Consider the following 16,815-nt stretch of genomic DNA (forward strand, 5'->3'; position numbering starts at 1 on the left):
TTTTTTCTCTGTACTAAAGGCAAGATGGGCTCAGATTGGAAACTTGAAAAGGGAAAATAAATCTTAGCCATGAACATTGTCTTTCAATCAACACTGACCTCCCTCTTTCTGGTTGAATATTTCACCTGGGCAATCTTTTTCTATTAGCATCAAGAAATTGCTGAAGGAAGAAATGTGAGATCCAGTTTTTAATTAACTTTCCCATTGATTTCCACATAACTGTGTATGAGTCACTGTTCTTTAGTGAAAGGGATGAGAATTTCCAAGATTAATGGTTGTTCTCCGAGATTTTTCTGGAGCAAGTTCCAGATATTCCACAATTTCTTCTTTTTATCTCCTCTGAACTCATTATTTTACTCTGTGTTTTGCCCTAACACATACAGGCACACAGAAGCATATGTATATGCATTTACACCAAATGTGCTTACAGAATGAAAATATTGAGGGTGGGGGAAAGGAAGGTGATCATACATATTTAGTAGTTGCCATAAAAGTCATATTCTGCATTTTTTCCTAGTTCAATATATTTTTTAACCAACTTACTCATAGCAAGTATTACATGCCTTGAATGAAAATTCAGTTATGGCTAAGTGAAAAAGGAAAGTGGTTAGTGGACCCTAAAGTATCTATAAACCAGACTGACACACAATATATTTTAGATATTAGAAGTTCAGATACTTCTTTTCCCACAAATTACTGCAACAGCCTATGAAAAGATACAGTAATATTTTCTGAAATGAAAGACAAGTATCATACTGTCACAGTGGACAATGGAGAATAGAATACACTTGGTATAATTTTTAGTGAACTAAATAAAGTAAATGTTTCCCCTTTAGGTTATTATCATTCTAGTCCATCTTCAGATGTTGCATTCACCATATTTCTGTGCTTTTCTATCTGTTCCTATCTATAAGCATATTGTTTTTAATATAAGCATCTTCATGGTTTTTATGTAAGCATCTTAATGCATTTTTTAATGAAATACATTGTCTTCTAATTCTGATTGATCCCAAATCTGAGCATTGACCATACTCACAGTAAAATAACTGTCCAACATCTGTTATTGCTACCTTAAAGGTGACTTTTTTCTTTTTATGTCCAGAATTATTTTTGTACTTAAGCTCTACAGGGACTAAATTAAACGATTTTCATTATAGAATAATCCCATAGAAACCCTATGACATATTGATCCAGTGCCTTCTCCTTTCTCATTGGTTCCCAAGGTAATGAATGATACCTCGACTCTTCCAGTAAAGCCTCCCTCTATCCTTACCTCAATTCTGTTTAACCCTGTTCTTCTCTCCAACATGACCACTGTTTGAATCACTGGCCACATGAGTTGTGCCTCTAAGCCACCTCCATCATCCAGTGGTCTGTCTGTTGCTGCTCTTGGTCTGGCTGCAACGTCCTTCCCCTGGATTCCCAAAAGAGTCTTCAGGTGACCCTATCTCTTCCTCCTCAGTCTTCTTGCCTTCAATCTTTTCTTGACATTCAGCCATGATTGTTACCTGACAAGCCCATTGCATCCCCTTGCATTTTAGCCACATCAAACTCCTTTCCCTTCACCATTCTGGCCCCATTGGGTCTTCTCTCAGGCCTTCAGATATGCTGTTTCCTCAGCCAGGAAATCTTGCCTCTCCATCTTAGGTCCCTCCCTTCACTTGATTAACTTGTCATTCTAGTTGAGCTATACTTCCTTCAGAAAGACTTCCTTGAATACTTCTGCATGTTCCTTCAGCTTCTGGCTTCCACTGAGGAAGTACTAAACCCTCTTGGAATAATAGAATGTTTTTCTTTTTTGTTTAACTATAAACTGTGTGAGGGCAGATACTGTATCTGTCTTCCTCGCCACAGTATTCCCAGAGCTTAGAATGGTCCCTAGAATGTGGTAGACACTTATTTTTAAATGGACCCCTCCTCCTTTTTTAGAATCCTTTTATCTCACACTCATCGATGTTCCAAGTGCTATTTTAAAGTATTTATGAAATTAGTTTTTAAAGCACAAAGATGAATAGTGTTACTTTACTATAATAGCTAGGTATTTGTATGAATTAAAAGTATTTCTTTTAACTTAGCCAGAAATGATTCTGTCTGTCTGAACAGGTAAGAAGAGTCATCAAAATAGCAAACTGACAACAAATGACAGTTGGCAACCAAACATTGTGAGTGGGAGCCAAGTAAAGGGGAACAAACCGACACTTAAACTTGTTCTGGAAAAAAAAAACCCTGTTGTTTTATTATTATTTAGAAAGCACACACAGCAATTTATCGAGAAGAGAGAAAAGGCAAAATAAGTGAGCATACAAATTCATTTCAAAAGAACCAGTGCCACTTCCCAAGCACTATCTATGTGAGCTTCTTAAATTTTTGTATTTCTTATATCTGTATACATAACCAGAGTTATGTATATAGATACATGGAAACACATCACACACTTGTCAGGAATACTTTCTCTCAAAACCTGTAGTGAACATATCATTTTTCTTCCTGAAAGTTGCCTGCGGGTGTTTTTTGGATCAGGCCACAGTCTCTTTCCTCTGAGTTCGTCTCTGATGACAAGTAAGGATACTTGTGAAGGGAGATTTCCCCTTAGTTCTTGACTTTTTCTTTAGCTTTTTCTGATTTTTGAGTGAGATTCCCAGTTCTTCCATGATGGCATTGAAAGAGAGACACTAGAGAACATGAAATAATAGAGCATCAGGTTAACCAAACTAGCTCCCTCCTCCACTGATCTGTCTCTCACCTAGGTTTTTATGAATACAAGAGATTGGTCTAAGGCAACTCTGTCACAGAGTAAATTCCCGGCCAGTTCCCACACCTCCTCCTCCACCCACTGGCCATCCGCCTTTTCTATTTGGGGAAACGGAGGCAGCAAGCTAGCTGGGTCAACTTTGGGGTTTCATTCACAGATGCAATAGTATAAAACTACCCAGTTAGGCTCTCGAAATAGGCAACTTACCTTTGCTGAGACACCAAAATAGAGTTAAGTTAAATCATTTCCCCCATTGAGATGATCCAAACATTGATAGGTTTATCAAGGCATACGGACACTTCAGTAATGCTATAGAAAATGAACAAACCTTCTCTACACCAAGGCTTTGTTTTTTTCTCCCATGAAACCTTACTTTGTTCCTAAAATAAAATCTAATTCTTGATGACTTTCCTTTCTGATAAAAAAAAAGAAAAAAAAACAATTTTAAATTGTATATTTTCTCCAAAAAACAGAGATCTGGCAGCAGCAATGATGCAGCTGTGGTTGAAATGAAAATAATATGGTACTGAACTGCACAGCAAAGATGATGGCATAAGACAAGGAGAAAATGGAGCAATGATTATGGAACATCACACATGTGCAGATGGCATATATACGTACAGATCTAGTACAATTACACTGTATGGATTCACATGCACAGTATATAAATGCTGTCAATAAAACATAATTTTCTGTTATTTCTTCCAGCCAAGATAAGATCTTTAAGTGACAAATTCCTGCTTAGAGATATCTCTATAAAGTAGTATTGTTTTTGATGAGATCACCCTTAAAATATCCTCCAAACCCCAAAGCCTTTGGTAAAGTGTGTGACTACTTTGTGATTAACTCGCAATATGGATATGTTAAAAGTCAAACGACAATATGCCACCAGATGATTTCTTCAAGTTGTAAGTGCCGATAGGAAGAAATTGGTGTTCCATGTGTGCGAAGAATGAAATCTCTCCTGTGGTCCTTGCATATTAACATGCAACATGTACCTTTGAAAATTTATTACTACATTTTTGTTCTTTAGAAGAGTTGGTGTAGTTTAAATGAGCAATTTTTTTAAAAGTTTCATTTACTTATTTATTTGAGAGAATGAGAGAGAGAGAGAGAGAGAGAGAAAGAGAGAGAGAGAGGGAAAGAGAGAGGAAGCATGCACAGGAGGAGGAGCAAAGGGAGAGGGAGAGGGAGATAATCTCCAGTAGACTCCACGCTGAGCATGGAGTGGGATGCGGGGCTCGATCTCACAACCCTGAGATCATGGACCTGAGCTGAAACCAAGAGTTGGATGCTTAACTGACTGAGCTACCCAAGAGCCCCTAAATAAACAATATTTTTTTCTACTTGATTTGAAAACTGGACAAATTTAGATCCTAGATGTAAATTACTGGCCTATCAGACATGTACTTGTAAAACAAGTAGTAGTTTTCATATGACTTTTTGGCTCTTTTACACATAAGTGTTTATAGAATTTTTATTTCCATTTTCTTATAGTGCTGAAAATTCATGTCATGCATGTTAATTTTCTTTCAAATAGTAAGTTTTGGCTTCAGTGAATTGAGAGGGGAATCATGCCACACAAAGTAAAACTTCAGAAATGTTTTCTATGAATTACAATTCCAAAAAATGTTATAGTAAGTGTGTCACAAATGAAATTTAATGTTTTTTTTTGTAGCATTATGTGATGTGAAATTTATGTGTTGCTACTAAGATGAACTGAATATTTTATAGTGCCGTTGTGGTAGATGGTGTTGCACGAGGGTTTTGCAAATTTTGCTCAGATATTTATTTCAGTGGTAGGTTATTTATTTATTTTTTCTGCAGGACATTTTTAATTTCAGGAAGACCATTAAAATGGAAGGAAGAGAGGGAGAGAAGGAAGGAGTGCCAAAGATTTTATATGTACACACAAATCTCACAGCAATCTTATAAGGTAGAAATTATTATGCCCATTATGTAGATGGGGAAATTTATTATTGGAGATATTAAGTAATTTGCCCAGGAAATGTGGTTCATAAGAGGAAGATCTTGCATTTGAACTCAGTCCTCAACTGCTTTCACTTAAAATCTCCAACACCTAGATTAATTAATTTTTATTAAAACACTATAAAAAGCTTTCTGTATATTCTTTTCCTATAAATATATGTTAAGAAATTGCAATGTTTTATTTGAACTCTCAACATTTGATTTCAGACATTTCTCTTTATTTTGCACTAAAACTACCAAAGCAAGTGTCCAAATGTGGCTCACCTAGAAAATACAACCAGGAGGGGATTTGAAACTCTCTCCCTTATTTTGGGTAGAGGGGCAGTCACAGATCTTACCTTGAAAATATGTTTCAATTATGTTTCTCTTTAAGAACACAATCTTCTTTCAAATTTTGTATTGCCTTAAAATACAACAAATGTCTATGCTTTTGATTAAACTCAAGTATTTATTTCTTGCTGCCAGCATGAAAGTGAATATAACTTTATGAGTGGTCTGGCTTCTCTGTCTTTGGTCACAAACACTGATTTCTTTTTGATTCTCACTTTGTCTCCAACTGTCAAAAAGAAAATGGCAAGATATTGGGGCTGACCTTTCTGCTTCCAAGTTTTTGCTGTAGTCATAAGGCAAGATGACCTTTAAGGTCCCTACCAGCCATGAGCTCAAGCAAACCACACACTCTTGTATCCACAGGAAATGAAACTGTGAAGGTCATCTCTCAGCACAGAGTGGCATGGGGGGGTCTCCTATTCATACATCAATTTGCCGTTTATAATCTCAGAATTAAGGATATAGCTACATATAGATACCTATATCTATATATAATTAGAATAAAAATTTAAGTAGCTTTCCAAAGCTTCTATTTCTGGACTTGGATTTCATGAACTCCTTTGTGTTCACGGGGCCATAGAAAAATTATGTTTAATCATGGAAGTTTAAGTTTCTAAACTAATTTCATTAGAAAGTATCAGATATATTGATGACCACCTAGCTGCCTTGTTCAGGAAGCAGGGAAATTAGGGGTAGGATGGATACCCCAGCAGTATCCTCTAGTGTTTGCAGACTGGAAATTTCCCTGTAGGTCCTCCTATTTTTCTCTGGTGGGTGGAGTTCACATTTTCATTGGATCTACGTATGTGACCACAAATTAGAGTTGTGAGTTGGCCTGGTCTTAGAATGCTGGAGTTTAAATTTCAGCTATGGTGCCTAGTCGCTAGGTTACACTGAGCAAAATATTTAGTTTCTCTTTGATTCGGTTTCCTTATCTATAAAATGGAAACAATAGTAGAAGCTTTTTCTTAGAGTTATTTTGTGAGTGGTTGAGTGGGTACATGTAAAACACTTAGCACAATGCCTGACACGTGATTAGTACTCTATTCCTTTAGAATAATATTGCATATATATCAGTGAAAATATCTTAAGTCTATGGAACTCGCTAATACGTATTTTGGGTTTTGTTTTGTTTTGTTTTTGGAGGGCAGGGAGGAACAGTGAAATATTGATTCTCCCTTAATTTTAGCCATTGTATGCCCTTCTATGCACAAATTCCTTGTTTATGCCAGTGTTTTAGTTAAAGTAGGTTCTATACATGTTTAATACACAGAATTTTCAATGCTTGTTTTACTTGTTTTACCTAGTTCATAATATATTTTAGTGTTTGTGTAGTGATAGGTTTTTTGACTGCTTGTGTCTTGCCTGTGAAGGATAGGTACTCAAGCATAAGAAGGAAATGAAAATTAACTGCAGTCTTTTGCCATTAAAAAAAAAAATATATATATATATCTGCTTCTGAACCCATTGACAATGAATCCCTATGATGATAAGTCTGATATGAAAATTCACTTATAGGGATCCCTGGGTAGCACAGCAGTTTGGCGCCTGCCTTTGGCCCAGGGCGCGATCCTGGAGATCTGGGATCGAATCCCACGTCGGGCACCCCCGGTGCATGGAGCCTGCTTCTCCCTCTGCCTGTGTCTTTGCCTCTCTCTCTCTCTCTGTGTGACTATCATAAAAAAAATAAATAAAAAAAATAAAAAAATAAAAAAAATAAAAAAATAAAAGAAAATTCACTTATAAATAAGTGGGTTTGTAGTAATAAATTATGCTAGTGCCATTTATGCTGCTCTGGACATCGTCCAAAGATAACGTGATGTGTGTGTGTATGTGTGTGTGTGCACACATGTGTATGTGTGTGTACAAGTGCGAGTGTGTGTGCATATGTGCACACACCTATGTGCGCATGTGACTTCTCTTGTAGAGGGAAGAAAACTGACAAGTAGTTTTCTAGAAACCACAAGTGAAGCTTCATCTAGAACTGTAGCTTTTCTGGTTTTACAAGGATAAAGATTTGCTTGTTTATTTTGCAGAAAGCCATTCCTCTTCTTTTCTTCTGTGCCTGTGGTATGTCCCTAGTGAGCCTCCTCATCCCTCTCTTCTCTTGCCTTCTTTTGCTTTCTTTTACCTTCCTCTTTGGCTTTTTTTTTTTTTTTAATAATTGCCAACATCATGGCACCTTCTTTGGATTAATCCCCAATACTTGATTTCTTGGTACGAGTGTGAACCTGAACATACATTATTCCTCTTTCCTGACACCTTTATCCTTATGCTACAAATATTCCCCTGGGGAGGGTGGGAGGAGCTAATCCAGTTCTTGTACTGTACTTAAAATAAACTGCCTCAAAAGAAAAAAGTCTAGGTTTTTTTTTTGTGAGATTTTATATTTGTGTTATTTTACAGACATAAAATCTTTCATTTTATATAGATCTACCTTAACTTGAAAGCAAGCTCTAATCTGAGGCCTTTTTGAAAGACAATTTTTAGTAAAATGGACCAAATTGTAGTGAAATATAGAAATCAAGGAATAGATTACTGAGAAATAATGAGATTATCATCGCTGTTATTTTCTTGATTAGGTCAAATTACTATCATAGTTCTGTGGAGGCAGTGTCAATGATTTTTCATTTTTGACAAAAAGATCTAAGCATTCACATCCTTAACATTTTTAAACTCTGAGGTTCAATGTGGGAGCAAACCTGGAATGTTCAAAATGTCAGGAAACTTTTTAGGGAATAAGGACGGAAGGATTCTATTCATACGTTTGCTACATTAAGGTTTCGGAAAGTCTGGTCACCTATCTGCATACATGTTTTATATCTTCCCAGGGTAATTGATGATCTAAGAACAGAGATCAGACTTCAATGATCTCCTACTAATTATGTTAAAAAAGAGGGAGGGAGAGTATTAGAGATTATTGGAGATTATTGGGAGCCATGTATCTACATTATCTTTATGTGAAGTTCTTGCATCCTAGAACTCAGGATTTGGCTGCCTTTTGCTCTCATTTTATCCATTTTCTGAGTTCATTCAGAATCCTTGGGGCATTTCTCATGCCACCGTCCTTGGACATAAAAAAAAGGAAAAAAAGAATCTGAGAGGTTGGGAGTTGGCCTTTATATTAGCTTCCAGAATAGGGGTTATGATTATTGTGCCTGAAAGCTAATGAGGAAGCTGATTCTCATCTCCTGAGTTTGTGCCCAAAATTTGAGGGTAGAGGAAATCTAGACACTGAACTAGAACTTCAAAGTATGGTCCCCTTATCCCCACCTGTGATCCAAAAAGCCACTCCTTGCCCAGCCCATTTTCTTGCAACCTCAATGTTTAAACTGGATCTCCCCTCCCTTCACTCCTGTGTTCCCTTTGGCTGCAGTTCATCAACCCCACTAACTCATTTTCCTATCTCCTTTTAATTTCATGTTTTCACTCTCTCTATGTCCTTTTCCCTCGCATCTCTTCTATTTTATCTTTTTTTGCACCCATACTTCGGGCATGATGCCAATATCTTTGCTCTCTCAGATCCTTAATATAAGCTAATTCTTTGCATGGATGCATACTCCAGAATTACCCATTTTTCAACCTTCGAACCATAAACATACACCTGTGGGGGACAAAGGGTTATTCAGTGACACCAGATACATAAGGATCATCTTCCTTGGGTTCATCTTTATTAAAGATTGTATTTAGAATACTTTTATTCCATTAAAATAAATATAAGTATATAGTGGAATGGATTTTATTTATTTATTTATTTATTTTTTTAAAGAATTCTTAAAGAAATTTTTCACTTGGGTTGGCTGCTCTGGCTCTGCATCCAAACTGTTGGAGTACCAGTTCATTCTCCTCTAACATTAGGTATAATTTCATGGAAAACTTTGAAAAATGAGGTTAACACGGGAGCAGTGCTCCATTCTGATATTAATCCATGTGCTTTTTCCAAATCTTCTGAATCTGAACCCTTTTTCCACTTTTAAAGTTATAGCAAGAGCTTTTATATGCATTGCCCTCAGGGTAGGGATGACATAGAAAGAAAAAAAAAAGTAAAATTTGCAGCTTTGAGTTCTTAAATAGATTTTTGTGGATCTATAGAAGCCACTGCAGTCTTTGAAGCTATTAATTACAACAGCCCAGGTGTTTGAAAGAAGGAAAAAGAAGGCACTTTGAATTGTAAACGTTTGCCTTGGAGCCTTCAGGGCCCAGCCAGTGAAGGGACTGGGGGTGGGGAATGAAGCTAGGATAATTCTGTGTTTTCAAGGAGAATCATCTGTCCATCCAGGGTCTGGGAAAGCCTAGATGCTGAGGAATACCAGAGAAGGGGCCCCCTCACTTGCCACTTTTGGAGTTAAACTCCCATGGGGTGAGATAAAGCAAGTATATGGGACAGCTTAATAGAGGGGGGATCTGAAACCACAGGGAAATAGTACCAACTCTGTCCCAGACTCAGAGGAAGCAGTCACTAGAGCATAGAAATGTCATCAAAGTTGATCATCAGGCCATTTAGAGACTGTCCTCTATTTTTATGGCCTCTGAAAGGTGCTCAAGAGCAGCTGAAACTCTCCACTGCCCTAAAGTGGGCATGAACATGGCTGATAGGTATGGAGACGTGGCTGCCAAGTGGCCCACCCAAGCATTATGACCATAGAGAAGGAAGTGTTTCTGTTATGAGAATAAGTCTCAGGTGGGCTGGACATATCCAGAGGTAAGAAACTCTCCTTGCTTAAAAATGGCAGAAATGTGGGTTTGCACGCCAATCCAAAGTACCTACAGTACCTTTCTCCTATCTGAAGTCACCATCAGAAGACAGTGTGTCTATCTTCTTTGTCCTTCTGGCTACTTTCTGGCTTCCCTACATCTTCTGAGTCTGACTCAATTCTTCTTGTAAGCTTGGAGCCTACACATTTCCTCTGAATATTGGTCTTATATGTACCTGACCAGGCCTCCATGTTGAAGGCCTGAGATTATCCTATGAGTACTGACTTTCCATTACCATACAAACAAGAGGGGACTGGTCCTTTCAGCAGCTCAGAGGCTAAGTTAGGGCCATAAATAAAAGAAATTTTTTGCATGCCTCTTCTCATATAGAGAATGACCTTGGCCCTGAGGTAAATTGAGCCTGATAGACGATTTTAGTTCTTCACAGTCCATGTGTGTGCTATCATGAAGTCCTTGCAGTACCAGTTTATGCCTACATGTAGTGGACATACATTTTTCTCTAGCTATAAACTTGGATGTGCAAGAAAACTATGTGATACCATAATAAATAATAACAGATCTCAGCTTAGAGGTCCCCATCTCCCCATCTGCTAGTGGATATTATCAACTCAAAGTAATTCACTTTTGGTTTAAAACTAAATTTCCTTTGGTTAATAGCTCAGTTAAAATGAGCCTCTCCCCATCTTCCTTCTTTCCCAGGTGCATCTTGGTGTAGGAGAATTTAATAGAGGGCCTGGGCATTGGTGATAGTGGGAGCAGCTAGTCTATGAGTCTATGGCCGCCCTCTGTCTTTTGGCTTCCACTAGGGCATGGCATCCTAGGAACTCATGGATGCTGCTCTCTGTGTGTGTGTGTGTGTCTTTCTCTCTCTGTCTCTCTCTCTCTCTCTTTCTGATGTGTCCTCTGAGATGCTTATGGCCCCACTATGGTCTCCATGTCAGGTACACACACTGAGGTTTTTCTACTCCAACCTCAATTCTTTCGGTCCACTGGTTCTCTCAGCTCTTCCACAGGGTTCTATTGGGAAGCACCATGGAGTTTTGGGTGCTTTCCCTGAGATGCTCTGGGACTGAGTGGGACTATGAAGCTGTTCAAGATTCATGGCCTACATGTTGTTATTCCACCATTCTGAAGACAGTTGGATGTAAAATTTCTCTCAAGTTTTGCTACCTCCTGGGCTATATATACCTTGTGAATCCCAAAATAGCATTTTCTGTTCAGGATCTCCCCAGCACTTTTCTGAGGTTTCTTTTCTCCTGTCCTCAGATGGGGACTTGGCTCAGGGATGGTCATAAGGCCTTCTCTCCATGATTTTGGTACCATGAAGCTTTAATGACTTCCTTCCCATTCTTCCTTTCTTTCCTAGTGGTCAAAAGCTGGTCAAGGATTGGAACATGAGGGAAAAAAGCATCATTTTGTGCATTTCCTCAACTTTGGGCCTCTGGGTTTTGGCTCCTGCTTATTAGAGATAAACTATTTGAGCTACAAAAACTAACAACTAATTATAAAAACTAAACACCTGGTTCTTGAGCCTGAAAGCCATGGTTTTCAAGATTTTTGTCTATGCTATTTATATGTAAAGTCTACTTAAAACTCAAAACATAAGAATTTGATTCACGTCTGGATTGGAAGCAATACATATAAAAACCTTGATGCTTAAGGGTGGAGAGGGGTAGGAGTAAAAGCAATAGACAATAAAAGCACATCATTTTTGTTTCCCCTTGCTTTTAGCAGAATTTAAGTTCCACTTACAGAATAGTTTTCCATGTGCTCCAGTCCCATTGATCTCCCCCTTTCTTGAATTGTGATTGAGATTGGAATCAGTTCCATAGCTTCAAAAAACTGCTAGCTACATGTCTTTGTTTGGCTTGTTTGTTTTATTTTGTTTTTGTTTTCACCTACTCTGTAGGCTCATCAAAGTCAGGAATGATTCTACTTCTATAGCTGGCTTTCCCTGTGCTTGTAGCACTTTGCTTATGATTGGTGAGAACTGCTTCACTCTTTGATGCCATGATGGCTGTTTTTCTCTACATCCAGAGCAGATCATTCCATCCTGCAGCATGGGCAGGAGAAGGCAATTCTGCTTATGGCAATAAGAATTTAATATGTTCAAAATAACTGCACAATCTTATTTAAATTTGTATTTGGCCAAACTTCTTTTTTTGGTCCTGTTTCTTTATTTTTCTTTCTTTCCCTCTTCTTATCAAACTTAAAAACTATTGTGGCTATAAGAGAATTTTAAATATCACCCCCTAATTCCACAGAAGGAGACTGAGAATGAGGGAAGAGTAATGACTTATGCAAAGTCACGTACCCATTCAGTAACAGCAGCACAGCAACCTGCATTCTTGGCGTGTGAGTCCCAGGTTACATTTCCATAAGAGCCTTTTATATCTTTTAGAGTTTGCTTCGTTTAGAAGACATTGCCATTGTACACTTGAAAAGTTATTTCTAAATGGATATTAATTGCTTCCTGGCCTATCTGTGATTTGATGAATGTTTGGGTTTCCAGGCAAAAGAAAGCCTCTTTGCACAATTACAGAAATAACCTATTGGGACTTCTCCAAATCACTTGCTAAATAAAGTGATCAGACTACAGAAGAAATGAAGCTGAGGACACTTGGAGGCTTCTGATAATGTGCCAAGCGACACTTAGGACTTAAGATAAATGCAAAATTAGGGTGGCTTATCTGTGGATGGTAGTTTCTTAGTTCTTATGTTGATAATGACTAAGTGATCAGGGCATTATCCTTTATTTCCCAGTTGAAAAATCCAAATATTTGAAGTCTAAACACTTAGTTAAAAAATTGTGGAAAAAGAAAATTCTAACGCTACTAGTTTAAATTTAGAGGATAAATGGAATCACAGTAACTTCATTATGTCACTCAAGTCTTACTCATTATTTTTGTTATGTATCTGGATGCGTACATTGTAACATGGAAACATGGCAGTATTTTGCAATTTGGCCAATTAGCTCTATTTGGGCTGTCGATTACAAAGCTCAGATTCTACAGTGTGTGAAACCACACAGAACATTTGGTTTTCTATCACAAAAATGTTCTTATTTGTGCAAATAGAATTTCTTTGAAAATTTAAAGGAGAATCCCATTTTCCATGATATCAGTCTCTGTGGAGAGGATTTTGAAACAAAAATGATTTTTAATATGCTTGTGCATCTGTGCATATAAAATTCCATAACTGTGGGAAGCATAATGAGATGGTTCCTAAAGGCAAGTTAAAACTGCAGCATCAAGCAGAAATTTTTCATTATCTATAAGAGTTAATTAATAATGCCATTTGGCACAGTCAGATGTGCAGAAAATAGTGCAAGAAGTAAGAATGCTTTGCTTTCCTTTTGCTTTTCAAGGCTGTTCAGGCTACTTTTAAATTGCTTACTGGGAAAAAGACCTTATAGTATAAAGGGTCATGGGCTTGGATACTAATTGGGATTCATTGTTGTGCTGCTTTGCCATAAATGGCTTATACAGAACATAAAATAATACTCATCAAATGCAGTAAGGTATTTGGAAATAATTTTGGGGGAAAGGTTTAACTATATGATCCAGCTGATTTTCCTAAGGGCATGATCTGTACCCACCATGTGTTGCTAGGTAATTACAATTTTGCTAGAAAAACTCTAAAATAATTCAGCTTATAATTTTAGTCTAAGACAAAATAAGCTTAATTTTTTCCTTATTGCATTGGGTTATAAACAGGCTATCAGGAGCCAGATTAGACAACATTATGGTGCTCCATAGTTCTTGATGTACTTGTTCAATCTTTTCATATCTCTCTGCTCTCTCACTAACTTTAAACCGTGTTCCTTATAGTATAATCCACAGATAAACTGCCAATGTTAATAAAAATCTCACTCTTACCTCTTAATTTGAAGTCAGATTGCTTTAATCTGACAATAGAATACAGATTGCTGTATTCCATCTAACTTTAAAGAAAACTCATGCTTACCAACAGTTTTAAACAGCTGTATTTAAGGTTGTTGGGAAAAAACTCATTTAGGAAAAGCTATTTTAAAAACCTCTTGTACTGAAGATAGTTTTAATAGAAACTCATGTACATGATCTAATTTGGGAGAAAGCTTGTATACTTAGGCTAATTTTTATGAAAACTAATCTGCACAACTGGTTTTAAGCATTCATTTTCAGATTTTGTTAAAAATGCCAGTCCCTGGATTACACTCACTGAGAGGGAATCTATGGAGGTAAAACTTTTAATGTGTATTGCAAGTAATTTCCCTGGGTGATTCTGAGGTCCACCTTTTGGTAAAAAAGTCTAAGAACTAATGATGTAAAAATCAAGTTTGGAAAACTTTCTTTCATGTTCAAGCCCTCTCCCCTTTTTTCTAAATTTCACTTATAATCCAATGGCTCTCAGTGGGGTCACTGTGGTGTGAGTGATCATTTACTTGACCTCAAGAATTGGTTGTTTAGGGCATGTATAAAGTGAGAAAGAAGAGAGTGTAAGGGACTTACATTTCTGAAATGTATGGAGGTCCTTCAAGGGAAAAAAGGGTGCAGAGACCAATTCAACTTCTGATTTGATCATTTTGAGTAGGCCTAGCAGCTGTAACTAAATATGAAGATTATCAATTGAATATAATGAAATATTTATAACAAAGATGTAGAGTTTCTTTTTGAATTCTCTCTAGAAAAGGTCTACTGAACATTGAATGCTAAATATGTGCTGTATCTCTTGCTTACAATTAGTGTCATACCTCTAGAATCAAGTAACATCAGTGATTTATTGAATGCCAATTATATGCATAAGGTTATGCTTTAGATCACTACTAAACAATAGAATCAACTGGTTATCTTAAAAAAACAAAACAAAACAAAACTATTGTCCTGCTCCCACTTCAGACTAATCAAATTAGAATTTCTAGAGATGAGGTTCATAACTTCTAGATCCTCATGTATTGGTGGTTTGAGTCCTTCCCTTGGAGGCAATGAAATTGCCCTTGATTTTTAATGCTTGCATGAGGAAATGTGGTTTTAGAGCTAGTTTGAACCTTTATATTGGGAAACCTCTTTTCCAAACTGACTCTGTATTAAGATGCATGATAAATTGTACTTACCATCCACTTGATTAGAGAACAATACTTAATTTCTCTATGAGGAACTGTTAACCAGTATCTGTTAACAGGATTCTTATAAATGATCTCATTTTCTATGCCATTATATTATTTCATTCAATTCTCATAGCAAATAGAGGTCGACAGATTATCTTCATTTTACAATTGAAGACACTAAATCTCAGAGAAATTAAAAAATTACCCCCAATAATAAGAACTATGTGCCAGGCATGGCTAATATGTTTTGTACATTATCACTGGATGAGATAAACATTATTAGGCCAGTGTTCCCTTGAGTATGATCTATAGAACAATGGTCTGTCAAGATGTTTTTGGGGAAAAATAGATTCTGTTATCTAGTAAGTTTGAGAAATACTGAATACTTTCCAATCTTGTTGAAAATTCCCAATGCATCATAGCATGTTAAACACACTGAGATATCATGCAGTAAATGAATGTTTAGAGTAATGCTCTATGGGTCACTTACACCAGGAAAATCTTACTTGAGTAACATTTGCCAATGGGATCCATTATGAAAGAGAGTCCTTCAGTACAACCTAGACATAATGCCCAAGGCTCTGAGAAATGAAGCCACTTGTCTATAGTTATTCAGTATGTGAAGGTACTAGAACTTGCACCTAAGTTTGGTTGATTTTGAAAAATCTCTTCTGATTCTAAAATCTAGGATTCCAGACTGCTAACTAATATCTATTTATCTGTTAGTAAAGCTGAAATAAAATTGTTGAAAGGATTAAATGTAATACTATCATTTCAAACATTTTGAAAACTGTAAAATAATTTATAAGTATGAGAAATAGGTAGTATACAGCTTAAAGTGGCATACAAATATTAATTTTATTCAACCTCTGAATTACACTTTTAAAGGTTAGTCTGTAGAAAAGTGAATTTTGTTATTGCTAGCCTTGATTATCTAAACTTCATCAATTACCCTTATAGTTTTTTGGTAGCATCTTTGATTTATTAAATAGCCCTTGGGAATATAAACTTAGGTAATCTGTGATTTCTATATATAGAATCAATGAATTATGAATAATAAAATATTTATCCCAACATTGACTCTATTGATTATGAAGATGCAACTCTGAACCAGGACAAAGTATGTTGCTTTCACTTCAATAATAATAAATAAATGTTGGTGTAATTTATAGATATTTTCTTAAAAGTACATTTATTTAAAGAAGAAAGCAAGACTGAGAAACAATCAGGGCAAGAGTGAATTTTCCTAAACGTGCTTTACTGAAGAAATATAGTGTTGATTAAAGAGACCTGTGTTCAAAATTTGGAACCCATTTAAAGCTAAGCAAGAGAAGACAAAATGTTACATGATTGTACAGATGGCTTATCTCTACTTCTGAGAACTATGTTTTGGGGCCTAACTTCATATGTCAAAAGGTAATCCCATTAAGGAGAACAAAAACCAACTGATCCCATATTGAGGAAAGATGAAAGGCATCTTCAATTCCCCTACTCACTGCAAAGAGGAAAGAAGCTCAGAGGGACAGCAGACATCCTCCATCACAACCAATTAAGTATGCAGTTGGTTTTCTATATCACCAAGCTGAGTTAGAGTGGGAATTATTTACAGCATTTTGAATGCAGGCGGAAAATAAATCTACAGAGATCTGTAACTAATGTGTATGGAAATTCTTTCCTCTACTTATTTTCTCCTCCTTACCCTTCTCCCCAATATACTTGGAATGAATTGATAAATGATGAAGGGTCCAGAGAAATGAGTGTGAAAGTGGTGATGCTCAGAAAGGATTGCTATGAGAACAACCACTCTATCCTGGGTGAGTAGGAAGGGGATAAAATAACATCTTGTGAAAAGATGTTCATCAGTGCAGAGTGAGAGTGAGTAAGTGGAAAATAGAAGATGTTATGCATTAGTTCCTAGTTTAGGACTTTGTCTGGAGTTTGC

At 36.7% G+C, this 16,815-nt stretch overlaps 1 protein-coding gene across 4 annotated transcripts in view; it reads right to left on the minus strand.

The window, feature by feature from the left end:
* Nucleotides 1–2,248: 2,248 nt before the first annotated feature.
* Nucleotides 2,249–16,815, minus strand: part of GRIK1 (glutamate ionotropic receptor kainate type subunit 1) — a 358,854-nt gene continuing 344,287 nt past the window's right edge. For 2 of the 4 annotated variants that reach the window (XM_055313528.1, XM_055313527.1), the window contains 2 exons: nucleotides 3,081–3,167; nucleotides 2,249–2,672 (listed from right to left, as the gene is read on the minus strand). In XM_055313528.1, coding sequence (XP_055169503.1) covers nucleotides 2,517–2,672; nucleotides 3,081–3,167 — 243 coding nt within the window. In that variant the 3' untranslated portion in view covers nucleotides 2,249–2,516. The remainder of the gene's footprint in view (nucleotides 2,673–3,080; nucleotides 3,168–16,815) is intronic. The other 2 variants (XM_055313531.1, XM_055313529.1) reach the window with 1 other exon arrangement.

The sequence above is a fragment of the Nyctereutes procyonoides genome, unplaced genomic scaffold (assembly GCF_905146905.1).
Source record: "Nyctereutes procyonoides isolate TBG_1078 unplaced genomic scaffold, NYPRO_anot_genome, whole genome shotgun sequence".
Classification (NCBI taxonomy): Eukaryota; Metazoa; Chordata; class Mammalia; order Carnivora; family Canidae; genus Nyctereutes; species Nyctereutes procyonoides.